This window comes from Mus caroli, unplaced genomic scaffold, assembly GCF_978045245.1.
Source record: "Mus caroli unplaced genomic scaffold, Mus_caroli_1 scaffold_1, whole genome shotgun sequence".
Classification (NCBI taxonomy): domain Eukaryota; kingdom Metazoa; phylum Chordata; class Mammalia; order Rodentia; family Muridae; genus Mus; species Mus caroli.
In genome coordinates this window covers 35,066,004-35,093,625 of record NW_028227256.1, presented here as the reverse complement: position 1 = coordinate 35,093,625, position 27,622 = coordinate 35,066,004, and the positions used below count along the sequence as shown (strand labels likewise).

The window sequence follows — 27,622 nt, the reverse complement described above, 5'->3', positions numbered from 1 at the left end:
TGGGTTTAGCACCCAAGGCCTCAAGAAAATGAGGCAAACTGAACTGATGGGCCTATTTCTTCTTTAATTATGTATGTATCTGTCTGGGTATGTGTCCATGAGTGTGGGTATTCATGGATCGCTCGCCCAGTGTGGGTTCTGAGACCAAACGCAAGCCCTTTGCAAGAGCAGGGTATACTCTTAACTGCTCAGCTCTCTGTCCAGACCCCGGTGACTCTTATTTCTAAGGATATGGATTAAGGGATATCAGATTTACAGAACCAAAAGTGCTTCTTAGGATGGCCAAAGTCGATTTGCCCCTGAATGCTGTTTTCTGGCAAGATGTGGGTCCTTTGTAACAGCGTAAACAGGCCTGATACAGAACAGCCAGCCCCACATCATCTGTCCACTTCTACTGCTAAAACCTGAATGCAACTCCCATAGCCAGCACAAGCTCACAAGGAGAAAGGAGTGGAAGGTGAGTAAGAAGACTGGCCAGCCATGCTCTGGAGGCTGAAGATAATTTAGTGTTCCAGGGAGAAAGCAGGTGTCAAGGAGGCAGAAGGTGGAATTTCATGAGTTCAGCTTGAATCCTGCTTTCAGTTGTTAGCTGACCCACAAGCATGCAGTGCAATGCATGTCCACATGAGGCAGGATAAATGAAGTCTCCAGAAACAGCAGGCAGGAGATTCCTGCCCTCCGGTGGCTTACAGTTCAACTGCAGTGACAGACTATAAGCCAAAAGCCCTCTGAAAGTCAGACTATAAAGTGCTCTCAAGGTGTCCCAGCCCGTTCTCAGAAAGATCAATAATACCAGTGATGACTGCCTCCCTCGTTTGGGGTGCCTCACAAGCAGCAACATCTGGGGAACCGCAGGCACCCTGCTGGGATCACAGCCTTGCTCACTGTTTGACAGCCCTCCCTCATCCTCACCCAAGTATAGAATGTGTTCCCTGCTTCTCTGTCAGACCTAAGTCGAGTGGTGATCTTTTACGTATTAATTAGACTTTTATACATTAACCAGGGCACAGAGTTCTGGGGTTGGAAGCCAGATGTGTCATTTAAAAATCGCGTGCTAAGGTAACTGAATCTGGGGAGCGAGGTCTCCCTTCCTCATCTGGTTACTGGAACTGCATGCCAGCTCCCTGCATGCAGCCCTCCCCTCCCGTCCCCTCAGCTGCTCCAGCACCCACTTTAGTCACCTTCCCTTTGCTGAGCACAAGGGGAGGTGCTCATTGGCCCTTGGGATGCCAGTCAGGTGGTCAACTGAGGTCTCTCTCGGACTTTGTGTGGAAATTGTCCCTGTGAATTTTAGTCATGTTTGAAAACAAACAGAATTAGAGTGATAATTAAGGTGATCGTAGGATTTGTGGTTTGGACTCACAGCTGGTAACAGAAGTGTTAGGCATTGGGGTGCCCAAAACACCAAATATTTCCAGTATATGACATGGGAGCATAATAAAGATAAGAAGAAAAAACAAGTATGTATGAGAAAATAAGTTTAATGACTTCCCCAGTGTTCAAAATAGAGGGCTGAGTCAGAAAGAGCAGCCCAATATGTAAAGTTTCTAGAACTTTTTATGAGTGGAAATGTTTCTCATTATATTCCTCATCTGTACCAGTGAAGAGGCTCAGCCTGTTGGCAGGACGCATAGCTCTGGCTGTTGCCTGTGCTGGGACTGTTTGTTCTCTTAGGGATATGGTAGAACGAAATGGAAAAGCTTTCTTCCACACCCCCTGCATGGAGAGGAGTGTCCACTTACCCCAAGTGATTTGCAATCTCTGTTAGAAAAATAAACACACAACAGAAACAGCCACCGGCCTAAGAAAGCTGTGGGAAGAGTCTAAAAACTCAAAAGGCAAAGAACCAACATTGTCTCTCCCTTTAAACCATGAAAATAGCTGTCCCTCGAGAGACCAAAGTCACCTGACATGCAAAATGTCTTACACGCCCGGCTGCTACATACAAAGCACCTACTATGTGCCGGGTACAGGCAACAGCCAGGATAGACTGATGAGTTCATTCTGTTATTCTCCAGAGTCAGAGGAGAGAAGCCCATGGTGGACCCATACAACCACCACTACTGTGACTGCTATGGCCAACCTGCTTCTCTTCCCGCCCCTTCTCTTCCCTCTTAGTTCCTTATCTTAGTTCCCATCAGCTTCTTTTCCTCTTCTTCCCCCTTCATGTGTACTCCCACATCCCCCGTTCTTCCTTCCTTTCTGTCATAATTAGTTCTAACTTGACACATCTGGAAGAGGAAACCTCAGTTAAGCAACTGTCTCCAGAAGAAATGGCCTGAGGCTATGTTTATGGGGTGTTCTCTTGAGTGTCTGTTGGTGCAGGAGCCCAGCCCACTATGGGCAGTACCATCCCTAAGCGGGTGATGCAAATAAACCCTTCCTGCCCTCCCCTTTTCCTTCCCTCCTCTCACTTCCTTTTCCTTTTCTCTCACTTCCTTTTCCTTCTCTCTCACTTCCTTTTCTTCCTCTATTACCTGACATTTTCTGCCCTGGCAGCTTCCTGGTCAAGAAGGTCCTCAGCCCCTTCCACTTTCTTTGGTTTATCTTCACTGGGGCATCAATGGGCCCTGAGATGAACAGAGAAGCTGCCAGGAGAAGAAAGGAAGGGGCCAGATCATTAGGGCAGAGCCACTGAGAAGGTGATGGGAAACAACTAGAATGATCCAAAAAGTAACAGGTGCCACACTCTGGCTTAGTTACTTTGTTTTCATTCCTTGATTTAGTTATTTACTTTGCAACCCAATCACATCTTCCCCTCTTCCTCTCCTCTGGGTCCTGGCTCTCACCTGACCTCCTCCATCCTTCCCCCCTTCTCCACAGAGGGGGGAGACTCCCCTGCACATCAACCCAAGCTGCAGTCGAATAGCTTTTTCTAAAAAAGGAAATTCATCCTTTTGTATTATAAATACTTGTTAATGGTTGAATAAACATACAATTCAGACAACTGAATCCACCAGGCTGTCAAGAATGGGTGCTGAATGAATATAGCTGAATTATAAATGCCTTTCCCAGGGGAGGGCCTGGATCTTTCTCTCTTTCTTTTTCCATAAACTTGCATGAAAGAGCGCTTAGATTCATGCCTTCCACACCTCACTTCCTATGTTTCTTACCAATTAAGCAGCAGTTAGTGCTTTGAGGATGCAAATGAACTGAAGGGGATAGCTCTTATTTTAGAACCTGAATCAAGGTCGGCTTGCTCTTGGTAAGCTGCAGGCACAGACTAGCAGCAGTCTGACAGCCCCTCCTCCCCTGACATTCCACAAAAGCATGAAAAGCAGGGACAATTACTACTCCACAGCCTCAGGAGGAAGGTGGAAAACAGACTTTTCTTTTAAAAGACAGAATCCGAGAATTTATATCAAGGAGCGTCAGTGCTTGGTTCAACCCACAGCTTAGATGCTGGTCTTATTAGTGCAAAGCAGTGAGCTGTATATTATTTGGTGTTGTAATTAGTGACAGGGAGCTTTGGCCGGGGAGAATTGAGAGAGATATGGGATGGGAAGCCTCAGTCCAGAAATCCTGAATTCATGGAGCTGCATGGTGAAAGGCTTGGCTAGGAATGAAGCCCGCCTCCTGCCAGCCGTATTGCTGTGTTAGAAGCCAGCGGGGCTGGAGGCCAGCACTGCCTGCTGCTCTCTGAAGGATGTACTGTCCCCTGCCCGTATTTCCATGGAAGAGGCAGTCACGACCAGAGCACCCAGCCCATCTACCAAATGTCCCATCTGTCCCCATGATGCCAGGAGCAGAAGCAGAGCTAGCTATTCCTCCTGAGCTGAATGGGGGCTCCCTGGAACACACAGTACTGAAGGCGGTGAGCATGGTAAGTGTGAATGGCAGGAAGGGACTGGGGCTTACCATGTGTAAGGTAATTACATGGCGCAGTCTCCTAGCTAAAAGGATTTTAATTTTATAGAGGAAGGGAAGATCCCTGCATATGAGAGGTTGAATCTCCCGCAGCATGACTTAATCAAAGGAAACAAGTAGAATGACTGCATAGGCCCTATTGTCGTAGGCAGGGCACTCTGGGGACCTTTCCACAGCACTGCTGTCCTGAGGGAGACCTTGCTGCAGCAAAGCTGGACCCTACCTTTTTGTTCTTAGGGAACTGTTTCCATTGCATATTCAGGTTGGGTCCCTACTTTATTCTGATGGATGGAAAAACAGAAAGGTCGGGTAGAAGGAAAAGGATACATCCTTCTCTTACAGAAACCTTCAGGCCTTGCTAAAATCGATTGCTGAAACATCCAATGCAGAGAAGAACAGCAGTGAGATGGATGGTTTTCCATTTCAATAAAAGTTGCTTAAATGATTCAAACCTTGCCTGCCTTAGCCAGCACAGCCTGAGAAAGGTACTCTGAGTGCTGTCAGAAACGCATACGGAGTAGGGTGCTTCCCCTCTGGAGACACCAAGTTCCAAGCTCCTTAGGATTCCAGTCAGTATCCATCAAAGAACAAAGCTGCGTGTAGGGATCCTTACTGCTTAAACACTGTCTAGCTGCATCAACAGGGTGTGTGCAGACAGCAACACCTGGGAGCCCCAGTCTCCAAACATCCCCGCCAACAGCGATGACTGGAAGGGAGCAGGCGGGAGAACACTTGCCTGGCGTGCAGGAAGCTGAGTTTGTCACCCAGCTCTGTAAAGCTAGCACTACAAACAGCTCGTGTGTGAAAAGGGAACATTCAACCTCTTGCACCATCAGCCTTCTTTTGGAACAAGCACCTGAAAGCCAAGGACACAGTTAGGGCCAAATGATACCGAGGGTATCGCAAGAAAGAGAAATCTATTTGATACCATCATTGCTCCTCTGTCTGGTGTAGATTTCAGTTTCTCTAAGCAAATCATCCCGATTTCTCCACACCCAGAAACCTGTTTTGTTCAAACACAGTGAGCTCTCATCCCTGCCATTTTGCACAAAACAGGCTTGCTCTATGGAAGAACGGCTTTTCAAAGAGGTAGGAATTACAGAAAGCAGTGTGCCAGCCTCTCTGTGGGAGGCCATTCATCTCTCTGCTCCCTCAGCCAGGAAGGAGAACAAAAACCCAAGTCCTCTCTAAAGCTCCTGTGCTCCGATGTGTCAGGTCCTTTGCACGCTGCTGCCGCTCAGGGCCAAGACTATGTGTCTGTAGATCATGCTGATGGAAGAAAAGAAAAGGAAACGTCCTGTTTGGATCAAGTACACCAGTCGCTTTTGTTACACTGACCTATTAGCACAAAGGTGCACACGACTGAGCTCCGGCTCTGCCATTAGCCAGTCCCGATTTCTGTGGAGCGCTGGATGCTCTTCCATTTGCAGTGTTTAATTGCACGTTTATTGGCCTGCTCATGACCGTCATAAAACACTATGAAAAATAACACACAGGGTATTATTATAGAAGTGTAAAGACTCTAGATTTTCCCACTTAAAGACAGGTCGGGTGAAAAATGTATTCTGCACTGAGACCATTAGTTTTATTTCAGAACCCTTGGTATATTAGATTCTGTACCTCTGACAGGTGTAAGGACAATTTCATTTTTCCTACTGACTTGTATACAGCTGCGAAAAGAAACATCTTCAGATTAACGTGAGTCCACAGCCACGCCGGACAGTCTGAGTGACGTCCCATTGGTCCCAATGGCTTTATAATGGCCTGGTTTAAGAGCATAGCAGCAGAAATCACCTGAGAGGAGAAAATGGGCCAATCTTCAGGCAATTTTCCGTGCTTAGTATAGTGAGCCCTCCATTATATGCAAAGCGGATTCTAACGAGCGTGTTTGTAAATGGTCCATAGATGGCACCGGGTTTCCCTTTAACATGGCAGGCTACTGTTGTAGCTGCCAGGATCCAGTCAGAAAATTAAATGTGTTACTTACCCACAGGCACTGCTGTGTGTCGATGACTCGGCCTCCACATCAGATTTGAAAGATGCATTCACGTGCTACAGATAAAAACAACATTGATTGAAGAACACACATTAGGGCCTATCAGCGCCTGCCATCTCTAAGAGTAACTTAGAAAAACCTGTAAAATCTAAGATGCCATAGCTTATGATCAAGACAGTTTTTTTCATGGGAACAAAATGCATTTAAAATGACAATCTTTTAGTGGTGAGGTCTACAAAACAGGACACACGCAACAAAATGACCAAACTTAGATACTGGAGTGTAGAGCAGATAATGATGTGGAGAATTTCAAGTTGCCATGGAGACACTCTCCGGCTCATTGGCTTATGATGCTGCACCCTCTCAGAAGGCAACACTCTTCCCTAAGCTCAGAAGAAATTCAGTGCAATTCAAGGATGACCAAAGAGGTCAACGCTGAAATGTACCCGTGGCCAAGCTGCACACATGAAGTAACTATAGCCCCGTAAGCTTGGAAGGCAATTAATTACCCACCAAGTATAGCACAGACAAGTTCTCTGTAGTGGTGGGAAAGAGTCAGAAGCAAGGGCTATGCTCATAGCTCCTGACAGTGGTCAGACTCCAAGGGGAGTAACCTTTGGTTCATGATAGGATTCAGTGAACTCTCCGTGAATGAGCGGAACTCACAACATTCCGGGCAGTGAAAAGGAAGAACGGAGCTTCAAACCAGGGAGGCAGGGCATCAAACTGATGGGACCTGCAGACGTGGCCCAAAGTCCCTCAGGAATCCCTAGCCTGAACTAAGATTTGACTTCAGAGGCCCCAGAGTTTGATTTTAGAACAAGATGGTAACACAACAGAAACCATATTTTAGAAACACTGGTCAAGGAGTAAGTTTCCAGATTGACTCTAAGGGAGGAGGAGTTATAGCTCCACAAACCCTGATAAAAGCCAGCTCAGATGGTTCTTCCTTAAGAGAAGAGGAATAGGGGCTGGAGAGACTGCTCAGCAGTTAAGAGCACTGGCTGCTCTTCCAGAGGTCCTGAGTTCAAATCCCAGCAACCACATGGTGGCTCACAACCATCTGTAATGGGATCCGATGCCCTCTTGTGGTGTGTCTGAAGACAACTATAGTGCACTCATATACATATAAATAATTTTTTTAAAAAATTAAGTTTAAAAAAAGAGAAGAGAAATGGTAAGAAGAATAATGGACACATCTGGCAACCAGAGAGAACCGGTGAAAACTAAACTCACCTCACCCGGTCGGCACTGGGGTCTGAAGCTTGGGAGTCAGTCTATGCTTGGCTGCCGGCAAGTTCTAATTGTCTTGTGTTGGGATGTGAAGCCAATGACCAATCAGAGCAACAGCTCTGCCCCTTCTAGTACCCTAACAGCAGATATGTGTCATGGCACAGTTCCAAACTCACAGGATCTAACCCATCAAGAAATATCCCTGGAGGCTAGAGAGGTGGCTCAGGGGTTAAGAGCTCTGGTTGCTCTTCCAGAAGACCTGGATTCGATTCCCAGCAGCCACACAGCAGCTTACAACTGTCTGTAACTCAGATCTCAGGGGACCCAACATGCACATGATATACAGACATGGTATATAGACAGAGTACCCATTCACATAAAATAAAGGTTAGAAAAAAAAAAAGTAAAACTAAGACTTTGAAAAAGAAAAGAAGGGCTGGTGAGATGGCTCAGTGGGTAAGAGCACCCGACTGCTCTTCCGAAGGTCCAGAGTTCTAATCCCAGCAACCACATGGTGGCTCACAACCATCCGTAACGAGATCTGGCACCCTCTTCTGGAGTGTCTGAAGACAGCTACAGTGTACTTACATGTAATAAATAAATAAATCTTTTAAAAAAAAGAAAGAAAGGAAAAGAAATTACACATAATCCATAGACTTCAGAGGGTCACCAGTGGCTTGTCACTTTACTTCAGGATGCTGGTAACAAAGGAGGTTGTACATGTGTGGGGCAAAGAGTGCACAGAAATGACATAATTTCTGCTCAGTTCCACTGGTGAATCTAAACATGCTCTAAAATCGGTTTGTTTGGAAGCAGAAGCAAGCAAGTAGTAACAGTGGAAATTGGCCAAGTTTGAACCAAGTCAGTCTGTAGCCAAAGAAGGAGGAGCAAGCATTCTTTTAAGGCAACTGAAAAAGCATCCAAGTGGAGCTGGGGTCCCCGGGAAATGAACTAGAAAAGCAGAGGTGTCGGGAGCAGCCCTCTTAAAGAAGGAAACCTTTAGTCACAGCAGAGACCCACCAAAGGGAACAGCAGGCTTTGGACTGGATGGGAGCAAGGATGGTGAAGAAGCCATTGCTGCCAGACAGACAGTAGCATCCAGGGATTTCGGCAGCTGCCTTGCCACTTCTTTATGGTAACAGACCAACATGTCAGTCTCAGTATACTGCCACAACCCTGACAATATGTGTTAAATTTCTTTTTAAAAAAAATACTTTTTTTTTTTACAATCCAGTCATTGTCCCCCCTCCCAGTTCCCCCTCCCATGGTTCCTCGTCCCATTCTTCCTTCCCCCTGACTCCAAGAAGATGTCTCCCACACACACACACTCCCACCAGGCCTCCCCACTCCCTGGGGTCTCAAGTCTCTAGAGGTTTTGACGAGTCTTCTCCTACTGAGGCCAGACCAGGCAGTCCTCTGCTGTATATGTGTGGGGAGCCTCATATCAGCTGGTGTATGCTGCCTGGTTGGTGGCTCAGTGTCTGAGAGATCTTGGGGGTCTAGGTTTGTTGAGACTACTGGTCTTCCTATGGAGTCGCCCTCCTCCTCAGCTTCTTTCAGCATTTTCCTATTCAACCACAGGGATCCCTGGCTTCTGTCCATTGGTTGGGTGTAAATATCTGCATCTGATTCTTTCAGCTGCTTGTTGGGCCTCTCAGAGGGCAGCCATGCTAGGCTCCTGTCTGTAAGCACACCATAGCATCAGTAATAGTGTCAGAACTTGGATCCTCCCCTTGAAATGGATCCCAAGTTAGACCGGTCACTGGACCACAGAAGAGACCAATGGAATCTCTTCTCCATTTTTGTCCCTGCAGTTCTTTTAGACAGGAACAATTCTGGACCAGGGTTTTTGACTGAGGGATGACAGCCCCATCCCTCCACTTGATGCTCTGTCTTTCTTCTGGAGGAGGACTCTACAAGTTCCTTCTCCACATGTTGGACATTTATCTAAGCTCCCTCCCTTTGAGTCCTGAGAGTCTCTTTTTATTATTATTATTATTATTCCAGGTTTTTTTTTACCCAAAACTAATTATTTGCTTTGATTGTGATTTTGTTTCTTAGTTTGGTTAATGAAATGTAGTATTAACCCACAGTTTACTATCATAGCACCTACTGATCTCTTTGAATAAAGAATGTTCTGACTACCTGGTATTGCAATGCGATGAAAAACCCATTAGAATCTGAAACAAGACCGTTTAAAATAAACATATCATAACAGGTTAAGCAACCCGTGACTAATGTCTCGGCTGACATCATAGCCCCGACTGGTATTCATGAGTAGGTCAAGTTTCTTGATCACATAACACACGGAATACAAAATAGTTTATGCTGATGGCATCTAAAGGATGTGAAGGATTTTTTTAAAATTAATCCATTAGACTAAGCATTTTTAAAGGCACCATCCTCTGCATAGCTTTCCTATCTATGTGACTCAGGGTCGTTATGCACATGCAGTTGGTCTCAGGACAAATTACCCTCATCTCCCAGAAGACCTGGCCCTGGCCAAGGCTATTGCTTCCATATTACACATGTCTTCTGTTCACCAGCAAGCTAATCAGCACTCCAGACGATGCATGGTGTCTCTGCATTGTTACAAGGTAGACATCATTTTACAATTAACTTTATTACAACTGGAACATAAACACACTGCATCACAGTTCTTTCATTTCACTGTGAGGCTTTGAGATAATTAAATATATGTGCATACGATTCTAGGTACTATTTCTGTATATAAATGGCACACTCAAAAGAACAAATAAATATTCACCCGTACATATTCATGATATTATCATCAGATATATTTACAGATTTTAAGTTAAAGGGGGATGGGTTTCTGTAGATATTATGCAAAATAAGATTTTTTTACTGTTTTCTTATCCATACCAAAAAAAAGAAAAGAAAACTTGTCCACAAATTAGGCACTGAGGAATCACGTTAAAATAACTATAAATATTGGCTATCTGCATATATTGAGTGGGCTCTGAATTGCTAACTTAGGAGAAAAATAATGTATTTTATGTACAGGCTGTAATTTGAGAGTGCAAAATGTAGGCCTGATTCTGTATTAAGCAGAGTTTTTTAAATTGCGCTTTATGTTGGAATGAAAGGAAAGCGTAGTTCCCATAGATCCCACACTTAAGCAGTAATGACATCTGATGTTCTCCTCTTACAGGCCTCGAAGTGCAGATTATTTTATGCGAGAAGCCAAGCGGATGAAACATAAAGCAGACGCCATGGTAAGACCCTTTCTCTCTAGACTTGCTAGTCCAAACTGTGTTCGTACTGCGGCTTCGTCACTGGGGCAGTATAGTCAGGGCAATTATAAAATCTATTACAAGGATGGCTGGGCCTGCTAAATGGGAAAATGTTTATATAATCAAAGGCTCGTAGCCCAATAAATTATGACTTCACTCGGCAATGTCTAACTGGAAGAAAGCCCTGGATAAATGAATATTGCAATTTCGTCTTAAGGATTGAGTAGTAGCCAGCATCAGTGGAGTCAGTGGGTGGAGCTATTAGGAACAAATTAAATTTGCATTTTACTCTCTGGCTAGTCTGGCTGGCTGTTCCTTGGCTCAGGCCCATGATCAAATCTCTTCAGGAAGACTGGTGTTCCTCATGTGGGGGCCAAAAAGAAACACATCCCCTCACGTTCTACAACATAGAAATGGTCCCCTGGACTTAAAACCTCGGGTTGCCATGATCTGATCTTTTTGAAGAATAACTTTTCTGACTTGAGCAATCTCCAGTTTTGGAGACCTTAAAGCTTTCAAGCAAGGAATAGAAAGACTTCTGATTTGTTTGTTTCTACCTTGAAATTCTAGAATTTTCTTCCCCATTTGAGTTCATAACAAGATCAGTCAGGGGGGCTGGAGACGAAGGTGCCATTTCAGTTACCTTTCAGAATATGATTCCAGTGGGGAAGATACGTAACCCCTAAGAGGCGTTCTCGGAATGCCTTATGCTGCCCACCACAGTTATCATCTGATGTCACCTGCCAAGAAGCACTGGGGTAATGTGGATAGAGGCATGGAATATCAGAACACGGAGAGGATTGCAAGGAACGGCTCTTGTCCTCAGACAAGTGCAGAGTCTAGGTCATCCAAAGAAGCTGATGTGTGGATCACTCTTTCTATAGTACTGAAAAGAAGGAAAGGAAAGGAAGGAAATTAGTTAGTGAGTGTACATGCATGGCCACTGCTGAGCAAAATCACACTTTGGTTTCATTTGGTTTGTTTTTTTTCAAGACAGGGTTTCTCTGTGTAGCCCTGGCTGTCCTGGAACTCACTTTGTAGACCAGGCTGGACTAAGCGATCCACCTGTCTCTACCTCCCAAGTGCTGGGACTAAAGGTGTGTGCTATCACTGCCCAGCTGCCTGTTTTGACTTATAATGTATTAAATTATTGATTTGTTAACAAAAGTTTTGCTCTGCATTCATTTTTCAAAGTTATCATTGTTAATGAAAGTTTGGGAAATTATGTATTTATTTTTAGTGGTGGGTTTGAGAGTAGTTAAAGGGAATGTCCATGGATTTTTTCTTTGATTAATAAATCATGGGAAAACAGAGGTGTTTTTGCAAGGCAAGAATATATGATTTTCTGGAGCAGCTTTCAGTGTCTAGAGACAGAACCTCAGTACAGAGTCCTAGACTTGGGAGAACTCGGGCTGTAAAGCCAGCCCGTGGCTGCTGCATCAGGTGTAGGGAGCCCTATTTTGCCAGGTATGTTCAGCCAAACTGTCGGTGCTATGAAGTTTGTGCTGGTTAGCATAAACGTAGACCTGTGGATAACCCCCAGAGTTGTTCTTGTGGTTTTTCAGCTCTGAACCTTGGGTCGATTCCCCACTTTGTTTCTGTCCTCAATCATTAGTGAGGCCCTCCTTCTTAGCAATGAAGCTCAGGAGGGTGGGCATCCAGGGGGTATAAAGTCACAAATACCCCATGAGGTGGTAATCAAGGCTCAAAGACAGCCATGGAGATCTATGTACTGAGCCAGAACTTTGAACTCTGGCACACAGTTAGCACCATGTGGGGATAAATTTGCCAGACCACTGGGGAAAAGGAAACAGAAATCTGCAACTTAGCCCTGAGCTGCACTGGCGGCTGTCAGTCACATGACTCCTGCTTCTAAGCACTTACCTGCCTCAAATTCATGGCAGTGTGAGAGAGAACTGGAGAGGACTTGTGCTGGCTCTCTTCTACCCGTGGGAGATGGGCTCCAAGCTCCAAGCTCTCGCATCGTTCCTTGAAGCTGCAGATTATCCAAAGCCTTTCTCATATGCATCCATGTTTTTAATATGCAATAAAGCACAGAAAGACATTAACAGTGACTAGTAAATACTGATCATGTAGAACAATTATAATAGAAAACTATGATTTAAAAAAAAAACTAAACTACTGTATATTTCTGGAATTTTCCTCATAACATTTTCAGACTGTGTTGACCACAGGAACCTGAAACTGGAAAATGAGCTATGGATGGCAGAGAGAGCCACCTCCCGTCCCACCTCCCTCCCTCCCTCCTCCCCTTCCTCCCTTTCCCCAACCCCCAGCTCAAATTTTAGAGCTCGAAGCCTGTGTTTCTCAAAGCATATAAACTCTGAGGCAATTTCCCCCTTTAAAAAGCTCTTATGAAAGATCACATCCCCAATTCTGTTTGTCAGGTGGAGAAGTTCGGGAAGGCCCTGAACTATGCCGAAGCTGCCTTGTCCTTCATCGAGTGCGGAAACGCAATGGAACAAGGGCCAATGGAATCCAAGTCTCCGTACACCATGTACTCGGAGACAGTGGAGCTCATCAGGTAGGCAAGCTCCACTTCCAGCAAGGGCGGGGCGGGGCGGGGTGGAAAGCGGTGCACATAAGCACATACTAAGAAGAGAATTGTGGCCGGCTCTAGCAGCCATGGGGAGCCAATGTTCCTCTGTAAATGGTTTTTAAAGGTTATTTAATAACTATTAGTTTATTAATACAACTCAACAAGCCCCCCATAATTGAGGCAGAGTCCTATGGATTTTTAAAATCAGTGTTAGCACAATTACTGTGCCAATTACCCCTAATCTATTTTTCTCTATACTCGACTGTTAATTTCTCACTTGTGCTCACCCAAGTGCTTGCTGTTTTAGTCTTGCCCCGGTTAGTTCTGCTGTCAGTCTGTCTGTGGGCATTTCATTCAGCCAGTGCTCCTGGTCCACCAAGTCTAATGGAGACCTTTTATTCTCTCGGTCTTTTTCCCCTTCCCCCTCCTTCTCTCTCCTTCTTTCTCCTCTTCCTCTCCTCCATGTCCCTACCTGCAATGTCCCCAAGCCATAACTGAAACTCCACCAGCCTCTATTCTCTCCCATTAATTGGTTATCACCACTTTTATTTAACCAATAGCTTTAAATTGGGGTGCTGGGTTTACATTACAGGGGCTAGTATACGTGAGAATTTGCTTGTGGGATTGCAACTAGATCTTGGGGTTCAGAATTTAGCATTTGTATATACTACACCAGACCAATTTCCAAACATTCCTCCCCCAAAATAAGAATGTGGAGGGGCTTACAACTCTCCCTTGGCTTGCCATCCTGCTTCCTATGTGAGGCAGGGCACCTCTTTGCACAAAGCCTCCCTGGTTGTCCAAAGTGAGCGGGGATGTGACCCTGTGTCCCTCAGATAGGAAGTGGTAGGTGTTGAACTCATTTCTTCTATAAGTTGCTTGAAAATAAAAGGTCAATAGGGAAAATGGAGATTGAAGTTTGTGGTAGACCAGTTAGCTGCACAAGCCACTGGGTTTAGTCCTTGTCACTCAAATGAATAAATGTATTCACTCATCCTACTTCTCAAGAGTGGTGAGAAGAAATGACAGTAGTAACCTGAAATGTAGACCTAAGGAGCCATTTCTCGGAAGGAAACCTACGAAGGACCGGAGCGTCAGTGTATACTAAGCAACAGTGAATTAAAACTACAGGCAGACCAGGTGTGCAGTTTGATTTTTAAATATCTGATGCCACGGGGCCTACAGTGAACTTCAGTGTTGTGTCCTGCTTAAAGACATCATGCTGTAAAGTGGACAGGTGAATCATAGCCACAACAAAGCCTATCAAACACACGGGATGCAGATATGACACCTGCTGCACCCACTGAGGCCGGCCACCTGGCCCAGAGGGAGCACAGTTCAGAATCAGTGGCACCCCTCAGTACCCAGAAAGTGGAGGCGAGGGAAAGTTCTCTTACCTAAAGGATGACCGCAGTTAATGGTAAGGTGTGTTTCAGAGGAACTTCAAGAGAATTGGGTGGTTGGTTGGTTTAACATTCTCACCAAAAAAAAAAAAAAGGCAAATGAATAAAAAGGTGCTGTGCTAATCATCTTGGCTTCATCAGTATAGAGTGTGAATGTGTATCACCTGACAAATTGTACCCCATAAAAATGTAACCAGTTATGAACTCTGCCATGATGGGGTTTGTAAAGGAGCAGAGTGGCTATTTTGCCACTTAAATCTGTGCCTTACCCACCAGACCTAGCTCCCCTCTCCCTAAAAGACACTCGGGAGCCAGGGCAGGGGCATCTCTCTACAAGGGAGAGATTTCCTCCCTCCCCAGGGCTACAGAGAACAAAGGATCATAATCAATTCAGGGGAACAAAGCCACCTTAAGATTCTTTCTTTTTCTCTTTTTTCTTTCTCTTTTCTTTCTTGTTTGTTTGTTTGTTTGTTTGTTTGTTTGTTTGTTTCGAGACAGGATTTCTCTGTATAGCCCTGACTGTCCTGGAACTCACTCTGTAGACCAGGCTGGCCTCAAACTCAGAAATCTGCCTGCTTCTGCCTCCCAAGTGCTGGGATTAATGGCGTGTGCCACCACCGCCCGGCCACCTTAAGATTCTTGCCCCTGAGCACTGTTAGGTTGGGAATCACTCCCAACTCATGAATTTCTAAGTCACTACAAACTACAGCAAACATAATCACAAAAGATCCAACTTTGTATGTGTGCATGTATGTGCATGTATGTGCATGCATGTATGTATGTGCGTGTGTATGCATGTATGTGTGTGTGCTGCCTATATATATGTATGTATGTATGTGGTATGTGTATGTGTGTGTGTGTATGTGGTATGTGTATGTATGTGTGTGTGGTATGTGTATGTATTTATGTGTGTTATGTATGTGATATTGTGTGTGCGGTGTTTATATGTGTTTGTGTGGTATGTACATGTGTGCGTGTGGTATGTATGTATGTATGTATATGTGTGTATGTGTGTGGTGTGTGTATGTATTTAAGTGTGTAGTGTGTGGTGTTATGGGTGCATGTGTATGTATGTGTGTATATTTATGTGTGTGATATGTGTATGAGTGTGGTATGTTATGTGTGGTGTATGTATGAGTGGTAGTATGTGTGTTTATGTGTATGCTATATGTGTGGTTTGTGTGTATGTGTGTATATGTGTATATATGTGTGTGTATGTGTTATATATGTGTGTGTGTATGGTATATGTGTGGTGTGTGTGTGTGTGTGTGTATATATGTGTGTGTGTATGTGAGGGTTAGGGGGTATGTATGTGTGTATGTATTTTATATGTGTGTAGTGTGATGTATGTATGTGTGTGGTGTGTTTCTGTGTGTGCATGTGGTGTGTGTGTGTGTTATCACTAGAGCCCCAGAATGAGAGGAAAAGAGGGCAGAAAGAATAGTAGAAGACATAATGGCTAAAAAATCACTGAACAAAAGACAGATTAAAAAAACCAAGAAACCCCAAACAGGATAACCCTAAAGACACACCAAGACATGCCAAGACACACCATGACAACATGAGACTACAAAACCCAAATCCTGAAAGCAAACAGGAAGCAAAGGCATTTGTCAGTGCTGAGACCACCTCCGAGGACAGCAGTGGTCTCCTCTCACTGGGGCAGAGGGAGTCCAGTGCTCAAGCTGGAATCAGGCTAAGGGCACCAGAAGCATGTGTCTCTAGTTGGCCCACATCTCTCACTTCCCTCTCCCGTTCTCAGAGCACAGTGGAAGGTTGGAATGGAGATAAAACAAAAACAAATTGTATTTGGAGAGTGCCAGAATACAACCTAGTTATTTATAAACTAGTAAAAAAAAACTTAAATAAAAAAATATTTTTTTTAAGAATGAAGGAACTTCCTCAATAAAAAAGACATGGTAGAAAAGGGAATCTTGGGGTGTCCAGGAGGAAGAACACTTGTAGCTGTGTCCACAATAAACGGTTCCTTCCAGTGAGCTTTGTAAACGGTTTGATGGTTGAAACACAATTTACACCACTGTCTGGTATTCAAGATACTATGACTTAAAAAAGGGAGGTAGAGACATCTGTGCCTCAGTCAGTGTAAAACATCGATGCCATCAAACTGTAGTCACACAGACAGGGTTTTACCCTGGGCAAGCTCTGGGGTAAGCTGCAAAGGGCTGCTCTCGAAACTTAGAAGTTCTGCAGCAACAGGATTACTTCCTCAGCCATTTTCAGCAAGCCGCTTGCTATGCCAAGAGCTTCACAAAGTCAAACCTGAGCACTACCCCCTACATCTGAGTACCAGGCTGAGCCTCAGCTCCATCCTCAGTGCCGCAGCGTGGTAGAAATGCAGGGTAATGATGCCTTACCATATCTGTGAATGCTTCTCGAGCTTGCAGCTCTCCTGAGAGTTTGTTCTGTGTCATTAAAGTGCAGACGGTAGCACATCACACAAGCCATCTCTTTCCAGTTGGCACAGTAATGCCATCAGCTAGCTTTTAAGGCAGGCTTGTCAGCACTGTGAACACCGATGTACTCAGGTTGGGTTCCATGGTTAAGAACACCCACTGCCTGTGCAGAGGACCCAAGTTTGAATCCCAAAACTCAAAGCTACTTTGTGATGTAGGCTCCGGGGGATCCAACACTCAGTCTGTCCTCCATGGGCATCCGCACCCATACATACCCAATTGTACATGAATGTACATAACAAGACACGCACATATACATAAAAAGAAAAGAAAGAACGAACACCTGAGGGTGGGGTGGAGAACCATAGAAAAACTTCTGTTGATACCCAGAAAACACTTTTTAATTCCTTTGCTTTTTTATCTTTTTTATCTCTCTTTTTTTTTTTTTTTAAGGTATGCTATGAGACTAAAAACCCACTCAGGCCCCAATGCCACACCAGAGGACAAACAGTTAGCTGCGCTTTGGTAAGTATAACCCCAGCTCTGCAAATGGGGTGCTGAGCTGCCCTGTGCTTCTTGGAACCTCCAGACCACTTTCCCCTAAGGTACCCTGAGTTCACGGTTGACCACATCACAGGGAGAGAATGGTGACAGTAGTTGGTCAGGGTAACCAAAACCAGCAGCCCCCTGTCTCAGAGAAATAAGGTGGTGAACAACAGACACCCAATGTGGACCTCTGGACTCTACACATGCATGGGTAGGCCTGAGCACACACATATACACACATGCGCACACACACAAGAGCGAAGTCAAAACAGCGGGCCCCACCTCAGTCCTTTGAACGTGAACTGTGCTAAATGGAATTTTTCTTATGCTTAACACTTTCCATGCAGTCAAAATCATGGACAAGTTACTCTGCATGCCGAATCAGTATGCATGAGTACCCACAATCCATTAGAGTTATCAATACACTGAACCGAGGGGATGCTCATTTGACTTAGGTAGTAAAATAATTTCTTCCACACTAGCTAATGGGTAATCAATCTCCCTGCACTTAGGCTTACAGCAGTCAGGGCTGTGCAGTGATTACTCTCCTCACAGCATCTGCTCTGCCACTTCAACCCATCTCTCAAACTGTAAGGCCCCTCTCTTAGTCTCTCTTGTCCTGTGAATTCCAAGTGGTGTGTGCCCTCAGCAGGTTCCCTGAGCTCTAGGTCTAATCTGTGAGATGGAAGAGCGAATGGGATCTCAGATGGCCTAACCGCAGGTAGACACAAGATGATCTTGAGCTGTTTGACGTGATTTCCTCGGGAGTCTGAGGTGCTAGAAGAGGTGGGTCAGGTTATACTGGGCGCCTTGTGATTGTAACACATACCTGCTCTGAGCTGGGGAAGAATTACCCGTGTCAAGCACCAGGAAAGAATGAGTCTCAGGAAATGCTAAATGTGCCCTTTTCTTTATTGAAGTACCGTGATGAGATTAATAAATTGACGGTGATTAATAATTAATGTTGGAATATATGTAGGATATAAATAATTATACAAAATGTTGTAGAAAATGAGCCAGCATAACTAGCCTCAGATTAGAATTTCTGTTGTGGTTGTAATGCACTTTATTTGAACTGATTACAATCTAGTAAAGCGTTAACAAGCAGAGGTGATAAAATCTGGGAAATTGCTGTCCCGTCTGCGAGGCCAATAGCTCACCCCATAAAGCAGTATAGACTGTGCTAGCACTCCCTCGGGCTCTAGTGGGGAGACACTGCCCTCTGGTGGTGGAAGAGGAGAGTGGCCTGACCCTGTTCCCAACAAAGAGCTCTTCAGGCTGTTATTACACCTCATCTGGTGGTAAATGCAGGTATGGGGTCCTCCTTGGAATCTTGAGTCATGTTTTTTGAACAAAAGGAACATCAAATACTCATACACATACTTAAGGTGGAAACATTTTAGAGGTATAAGTGTGATCAAAATATTGAGTCAGAAATGACAGGATTTGTTCTGGAGCGTCGCTGTGAAGGACACACGTTTCTCTTCTTCCCCTGCAGTTACCGATGCCTGGCTCTCCTATACTGGCGGATGTTTCGACTCAAAAGAGACCATGCTGTAAAATATTCAAAAGCACTTATCGACTATTTCAAGGTACTGCCTAACAAATATGCGCCATGCCTCCTTGTGCTAGGCTCTCTCCCTGGCAGAGGCACCTCTGAGAGGCCTCATGCACCCATTGCCTTGAGGCTAAACCTGCCATCTCTGTTGTCCAGAGTCACCCCATTTATGACACACTTGTGACTTGCAGGGCTCCAAGAATGGGCCTTGAGAGCCCAGATAATTTGTTCTCCTGTCTTCATGTCCTTATTTTTAAGGCCTCTAAACAGAGAATGTCCACTTTGTCCCTAGTGTCCAGGGGATAAATCTGTCTTTAGAACCGACATGAGTCCTTATCTTCACGTAGAATCCTTAGAAGTAACTACTTAGAACCACTCCCCTGAGTTCATCTCTGGTAGCTGATTTAATCTTTGATTGAAATGCCATTTTTACGGATAGGAAATGGCTCGTTATAGCTCAGAGACCCTCAACAGCAATGTGTGGTGGTGACACGGATCGAATCACGGCCATGGCAACTTTTATCTCAGAAAATTCAATTACTTTCCTGAGAAGAATACAAAACTAGCAAAACAAATGAAGAGCACCTCTTTGCTGCGCTGTTGCAAGTGCACCTGAAGTTAATCATTTGTTCAAAATGTCGTTTGTCTGAGATTACACCGTCCTTGTCTCCACCCCTCCTTTGTCATACACATGCATGTGCACACACACACATACACATAGACACACAAACAAACACATACTCACACATACAAGCACATACTGAGACACACAGAAACACACTCCCACATACAAACACATACACAGATACACACATACAAACACACTCACACAAACACACAGACACATAGAAACAGAGACAGACACATACAGCAACACACAATACAAACACACAGACACATAGAAACAGAGACAGACACACATATACAAATATAGAGACACACACATACAAACGTGTACACATAGGCACATATATACACAGACACACATAAATATAAACACACACATGCGCACACACACATACAAACACACTCACACAAACACACAGACACATAGAAACAGAGACAGACACATACAGCAACACACAATACAAACACACAGACACATAGAAACAGAGACAGACACACATATACAAATATAGAGACACACACATACAAACGTGTACACATAGGCACATATATACACAGACACACATAAATATAAACACACACATGCACACACACACACATGCACACACACACACATACAAACACACAAACACATGCACGCATGTGCATGCACACACACATCTTTTTTAGTCATTTATTGCCAACCTGAACATCTGAGAGACCAGCTGGATGGTCAGGCTATCCTGGTGATGCTCTGGTCTGTGTCTGGTGCACTGCCATTTTCTAATTGTTCATATGGAATGACTGCTGCAATGAGCAATGAGGTAGCCTGGTAGGCTTGCCTGTGATCCCAGCACTCAGGAGGCAGAGGCAGGAGGATCGCTGCAAGTTCCAGGCCAATCAGATCTATACAGTGAGACCTGTCCCAAACACACATAACAGACATGGGAGAGGAGGCAGAGTGAGTGATTTTCAGGAGATCGGAGTCTAAGGGATGAATTGCTATATAGAGTAAAACCAAAGATGCTTGAAAAAGGAGTAAGGTGAATTCTGCGATCCCAGTAAGTTCTGGCAAGCTTTAAAGGATTGTTTTTAGTGTGTGTATCCAGTCTGAAAGTATGAACAAAAATGGACAGAGAAGGGAACAGAAAATCAGTTTCTCTTCTAGGAGTTATGGGCATTTGTATGTTTTTTAAGTATATTTCAAGTGGCAGGTTACTATTAATAGTGTACAGTGTGGTTTGTTGCACACTGCACCTGTTAAATTGCTGCCACCATCTTTGTGACAGGACATCTCAGATCTGTCCCTCTCTCCCAGTTCTGACCACATGCCTTCAGGGGATCTCCAAAACTTGTCCTTCCTGTTGAAGTTTTGTACCTACTAGGTGCCCTTTGTGCCACACTCCAAGGATCGTTTAAATACAGCTTGGGGCCTGGAGCCTGCAGGCTACCGTGATAATTTGGCTGTAAAGACCATGCTTTAGCAGTACGTCTCTGAGGAGAGATTGTCTCTACCCATGTCGTGGTGCTTACAGACTTCAGAATCTTTCTGAAGCTGCCTGCAGCCCCCAGGCGTCTCTCCCTCTTCCACGTTGCGCTCGCCTGTCCAGAATGTTGACGTGAGGAAACACAGGTGAAGAGCCTCACATCAGCTAGGCATGAACAGTCAGAACTGTTCTGGCAGGAAAGAGAGGGAACCCCCTAAGATGATATTTTCTTCCCGGCTTTCTCCATGAGACACGTGAAAGTGGCAGTCTGTGACTCTGTCCTGTGTCTACACTTGCTGAGAACCTGAAAAGCCAGTTCTTATCAGAGTGGTAGCTTCCGCACTAACACTGGATGGCCAGGCACTTCACGAAGCTCCTTCTGCCAGAAGCACCTTCTTAGGTGGGCATGGTTTCTTGTCCCTGAAACAAAGAAATGGTGGGACCCTCATTGTCCTAACCCCTCCTGATGTAGACTACCCAAGAAGGCAGGTCAGGCTCTCAGGAAGTCCGCTGGCTGCACTTGGCAATTTCTCTTGGTTAAGAAAACACTTTCCAAACTTTTTGATTTGGGCTGGTGTGCTGCCTCAGAGGCTAGACACGTGGCATCTAGCTGCCTGATGATTTGAGTTCCATTCCCCCAGGACTCATATGGTCCCCTGACCTCTACACACCCATGGCATGCTCTCACACGCAGCCCTACACACACACACACACACACACACACACACACACATTTTAAAAATTGCTTTCTCTTGCTTGCTTATATGTTTCTGCTTTGTTGTGGTGCCTTGGATTAAACCCGGGAGCTTTGTATACCAGCCAAGCAGTCTGTGACTGAGCCACACCCCAACACAGGGAACCTTTAAATGCCTGATGTAGTACCTAGCCCATGAGATGTAATATCCAAGCCAGACTACCTATGGAAGTCAGGGGCTGAGGATAGAGCTGAGTGGAAGAGAGCTTTCCTGTAACACCTTGGGCTCAGTGCCCAATACCACCAAAGGGCCGGGGGAGGGGGGGGACAACATCTCAGTACAATTAATTGGGCTAGTAATAAGGTACCAATAAGTGTCAGAATTTCTAAATTTTCCATTAAGAAATACATGTGAAGCCGGACGGTGGTGGCGCATGCCTTTAATCCCAGCACTTGGGAGGCAGGCGGATTTCCAAGTTCAAGGCCAGCCTGGTCTACAAAGTGAGTTCCAGGACAGCCAGGGCTACACAGAGAAACCTTGTCTTGAAAAAAAAAAAAAAAGAAAGAAAAAGAAAAGAAATACATTTGAAGCTATTACTTTAAGAATATCCTCTTATTCCTTTAAGAGAAATAAGTTGTTGTTGTTGTTGTTGTTGTTGTTGTTGTTGTTGTTGGAGGAGACAGGGTTTCTCTGTGTAGCCCTTGCTGGCGTCAAACTCCAAGATCTGCCTGCTTGTCTCTGGAGTATTGGAATTAAATGCATGTGCCACCACACCCAGCATTAAAAGAAATAATTTTAAAATTATTTAAAACAATGGGGTTTAACGCCACACTTCTTTCAAAAGCCTCTGTAGATGATCACTAACGTTAGGTGTGAGGCTTGCCTATTGTGTAGAAGGGGAGAGTTCCTACTCTGTTGAGAAGATTTAGACTAATTTCCAATTAAAAATAAACAAACAAACAAACTCTGGATTGGCTCATCGTTCACCAAACCCTTGCAGTTATGACTAATTCCATGCCTAAATTTTGTGTGTAAAGGCATATATGCACACTTATGCACACACACATTCATGCACACACACATTCAGTGTCTGTGGAAGAAGAAAAGCCCCGAGATTGTAACTCCCCCCTGCCCCTAATCTGTTTTCAGTGACCTACAGAATCTTAGAAGTTATTGTCACAGTTGACTGAAAATATTGCTGCTGTCACTTAGCCAGTGCCACTCACTGTACAAATTTTCATTTCCCTGCAGAATTCATCGAAAGCTGCCCAAGCCCCATCCCCATGGGGGTCCAGTGGCAAGTAAGTTCACTTTCCCCAAATGCAGATAAACCACGCATTGCATGACTCGCTACCCAGAGGGAGGGGCTGCCCTCCCTGCCTCGCCTGCTCCCAACCTCTCCACTCTGGATTTTCTACCTCTCTTCTTCCAGGAGCACTGGAAGCCCATCCCCCATGTCTCCCAACCCTTCTCCCGCCAGCTCCGTGGGGTCTCAGGGCAGCCTCTCCAGCTCCAGCGGCCTGTCCCCATCGACCATCGTCAGCATCCCCCAGCGCATTCACCAGATGGCGGCCAATCACGTCAGCATCACCAACAGCATCCTCCACAGCTATGACTACTGGGAGATGGCTGATAACCTGGCCAAGGAAAACAGAGGTGTGTGCACAAGCCCTGGAGAATGGGGACCCACCCAGGCACAGGGAAATATGCCCGAGGGGCATTGGCGATCAAATTTCACAGTTTACAAAAGGAGAAAGAAAAGGCTGGCACCTGCCACCTGGGCCGGCTTTTACCCTTACTGTGGAAAAGCAGGTGGATTCAATTAGATGCAGATACACACAGATGCAGGTATCATTTCAGGCGCAGATGTACATGTACAATCATGGGATTTCCCAGTGAGCTTCTTGCACATAGACTATATTTCATTTTAATTTGCTTCTCCCCCACCACCACCCTGCCAAGACCTAGCCTAGTTCTTAGAACACAGATGGGGCTCCAAAAATATTAAATATATGAATGAGTGTTAGCAGTTCTTTACTGTCTAAGCTGCTAGCCAGGCTTGGTGGTAGAATCCTAGAGTCATGGTACTCAAGAAGTTGAAGCTGGAAGATTTCAAGAAAGTTGAGTCCAGCTTGAGCTACAAAGAGAGTTCCAAGCTAGCCTGGGCTATGTAAATAAGGCCTGTCCCAAAAAACAAAAACAAAAACAAAACAAAACAACCCAAGTGTTAGTGCTTATATCTTTATATTTCCCAAGAGGATGTCTTACACACAGTTGTGAATTAATTACCTTTAAAAGAGTTTTGCTGGTGACAGAAGTAATAGGGGTCACGGAGAAGGCTCAGTGGGTACAAGCCTGACAGGCTGAGTTCACTCCTGGAGCCCACAGGAGAAAGAGAAAATCAAATCCCAAAAGTCATCCTGTGACTGCCACATGTATGCATAAGTACCTCTGTCCTCTCCCCCTCCCTCTCTCAGACATTCTCTGCCTCTCAAACAGTAATAAGACTTCAACGGAGCAGTGGGTACTTTCTGAGACTACATTTGTGGAGCCTAAGAAGCTGGGAAGGGAAAGGTTTTAGGTGGCACTGGGAACTACCTACTGTTGACAGTGACGGGTAGGGTATAATCCTGGTTCTGTTCACCCAGGCTGCCCGGTTCCTCCTCTGCCCTGTGCCTGGATTCCTCCTCGCACTCCCTTGAGTGTGCAATCTTCCCTGAACCTCTGTTGCCTTCTTAGAAGGATGCCACTTTGACCACACTGTCTTGGATGCTTCCTCCCAGGGAGCGTTACTCAGTGACATCTATGTGTCTCTGTTCATCACACCTATGATTCATCTGCCTGCCCTCCCCTCCCCACTGCTCCCAGAAAGTACCTAGGTACAAAATAAAGGAGCAAGCAGACCACTAACTGACCCACTGTCCTGGAGCCTCACTCCTTGGACCCCCTTCGGAGGCTCAGCCCATGACAGTTGACAGGGAAATAACAGAGAGGCAGTCATATTGACTTTGAGTGAAAACCATTTTTTTCCTCCCAGGAGAATGTAACTGGAACAAACAGAACCTTGGTTATTTGGGAACACAAGTAGAGCAAATAACAGTCACTTATTAGGGTGTAGGGCTTTATTTTGTTCTAGGGGAAGGCCACATACACAGTGGAGAATGCTTGAAGCCATGAATAGATTGTCTCTGAAGTCATGCAAGCCCTGACTTCCGTGTAGCCCCCCTCAAACATCTCTCTGTCTCCTAGAGTTCTTCAATGACCTGGATTTGCTCATGGGACCTGTCACCCTGCACAGCAGCATGGAACACCTGGTCCAGTACTCCCAGCAAGGCCTGCATTGGCTTCGGAGCAGCGTACACCTGTCCTAGGGACCACGCCTTTGAGCCAGACTGTGTTTTCTTCTCTTCAGTGGCTCAATGTTTCCGGACACTGTGCTACTGACTTTCCCAGCCCAAACCACAGTGAACATCTCAGAGTCTAACAACGATGTTTCTCTGGGGTGTGTGTGTTTAGATGTGGGTTCGTACAAAGCTGCCTGTGTATGTGTGTAAGATCAACAGCTCATCAAAATGTATTCCCTTTGTCTAGTTTCTATAATCCCAGGCTAGACAGTGATTAGAGGTTCCTCATTGGAGAAAACCCATGCAGTACATACGTGCTCACACACTCAGACACATCCTCCCCCCCAGTGCTAAGCCATTGCCTTCTTGGAAAGTTCCACCGAGATCTCATGCATTGCTGAACCTGGTGCACTCCTGCACCTGGAGAGCGTAACTGCCAGACGAGTTGAACCTTTCTCTTATTATTGGTTCCTTTCAGTATTATATACAATACCCCGATTACTTTTGGTTGTTGTATATTAATGAGCAATTGATGAAACAAGCCAGTTATTTTTTGTGCCAGAAGTTCACTAGAGTGCATGTTTCCAAACGCCTTTACCCTCCCTACTACCCTTCCCAACCCCTCATTATCTACCAAACACATTATAAGCCAATGGGATCCCACGAGCGTCCCTTGCCTTGTCCCCACATATGGCACCAGGATTCAATAAAAGCTCAGCAACCCCACTAGCCACGGTGGCTGTTCTGGTTCGGAATGAAAGTCTTCACCGGGTGGCAATGAGTCCTCCAGGCATGGACATTCCCTCTTTCTGCCACTGTGACTCTGTGGCTGTGGCCAGCCAACCCATTTCAAGTCTCTTCTTTCTACAGTAGCTTTCTTGCAACTATCCTCAGCCAAATGACGACAGTGTCCAGAGTGTGCCGTCCCTACATCTGGCAGTTGCTTTGCAGACTCAGACACACTCACTGTTGTCACCGGCCTGATTCTTGCTCGTCACACACCATGTGTGACTCCAGGCCTTGAGTGGCATTTTGACTTGGGGGACTTTTTTTTTTTAAGCTTTCATTAACAAGCTGCTTAAAATGCAGGGAAAGTTATCCCTGCGATGATCAAAACTCGGTTTGGAGTAGCAACAACCAGAGTATCTTGCTTCTAATCTTCGCATTTGGTGTGTTTTTGTCTTGACCATGGGTCTTGTCTGGTTTGTTTTGGTTTTGGTTTTGGTTTTGGTTTTTGGTTTGTTTGGTTTTTTTTAATTGAGTTTGTTTTAGTTTTTCAGCATCTCATTTACGGTTTTTGTCAGAAGTTTGTTTTCTCATGTTTTTTCACCCCCAAACTTAGTCTTCTTGTTAAATATATGTAGATCTGAAATATTAGTATAAAGAAACAAGTCCTGTAAACAAGGTACATCTTACAACACTTTAAGAACAAACCATTGTCCTTGAGTTACTTGACTGAACTATAGCAGATCAGCCAGAGGGAGATCAACAAGGCCATCTGCAGACCCCTCCATTGTTCAAGGTGGCTGAGGTGTCACAAAGTGTGTTTCCTTTGTCTCCCTGTGAGCCTGACTACATACACATACACATCACTGTCTGTCAGCTTTGTCAGTAGGTGGCAAATAAGATTGCTCTCATTCCCCAGCTCCAAGAGTGGATTCAAAACTATACAAACAGTTGAGCACGGTTTGGTGATTTGCACCAAAGTGGATTGTAGAATTTGCATCTGGCTTTCGCCCTCAAACACTTGAAATTTTTAACAGTACATTGACTTCAATTGTTTGGGACCAGAACTGTTTTTATAAGACGTTAGAATATTTGTGAATACATAATGAGGTATCTTGGGGGAGAGGACTCAAGTGTAAACATAAATCTCATTTATGTTTTATAGAGACCCTGTACACAGGAAAATAATGTCTGCAATATTGATTGTAAGCCATCCCAAGAGGTCAGGCATGGGATTTACCACTGGTATCATAGCACTGTACAAGAGGTTTTAGATTCTGGAGCAGATTAGGTTTGAGATTCTTGAAGTGAGAAGGTTTTACCTCTGTTTCCATCTTTGTATTTATCTATACAACATGCTCCTTGCATCCCTTTCTCTGACTGTTGGCAGGTCTGTGATCCCATCCTGTGTTTAAAGTCTGAATATACGAAATTGAATCACCTTGTGTGCAGCACTGCGACTTTGTTCTGGTTACCCTTGGTGAATTCTGACAAAGAGTTCCAACTCTTGTATAGAGCCGTATCCTCAAGGGTCCCTGTGCAACCTTGGGGAGTGTCTCTGCTCCTGCCTTCCTTTAAAGTTACAAGCTTGGTTGTGACACTCACACAATCCACATGCCTGGGAAACCCATTAAATTGCAAAAGTGACTTCTGGCTGATTGTACCAGCACAGGTTTGACCAACACACTGATGACCAAACAAAACTTGTAGAGACTGGTCTGGGGTGGGGCTGGGGGGTTAGTGGGTGTGGCACATAGGGGGTGGCGGCACATAGTCAGAGCTTGCAGGTCCTAGTCAAGTTCCTTGCCCCATCCATGGAGCAGTGACAGACCCTGTGTAGATAATTTTATTAAGAAACCATCTCGCATCTGATGAGGCTCAATGTTGGTCAGTCTGGTAAGGGACCGTCTTCCACTTGATGCCGTGCAAGACC

General features: G+C 45.0%; 1 protein-coding gene across 5 annotated transcripts in view; it reads left to right on the top strand.

Annotated features, from left to right (window-relative positions):
- Positions 1-26,022, top strand: part of Aff3 (ALF transcription elongation factor 3) — a 440,706-nt gene extending 414,684 nt beyond the window's left edge. For 4 of the 5 annotated variants that reach the window (XM_085836589.1, XM_085836598.1, XM_085836585.1 and 1 more), the window contains 7 exons: positions 10,269-10,332; positions 12,759-12,895; positions 17,181-17,252; positions 18,772-18,865; positions 22,871-22,920; positions 23,052-23,275; positions 24,869-26,022. In XM_085836589.1, the coding sequence (XP_085692715.1) occupies positions 10,269-10,332; positions 12,759-12,895; positions 17,181-17,252; positions 18,772-18,865; positions 22,871-22,920; positions 23,052-23,275; positions 24,869-24,990 (763 nt within the window). In that variant the 3' untranslated portion in view covers positions 24,991-26,022. The remainder of the gene's footprint in view (positions 1-10,268; positions 10,333-12,758; positions 12,896-17,180; positions 17,253-18,771; positions 18,866-22,870; positions 22,921-23,051; positions 23,276-24,868) is intronic. The other variant, XM_029480447.2, reaches the window with a different exon arrangement.
- Positions 26,023-27,622: the final 1,600 nt, after the last annotated feature.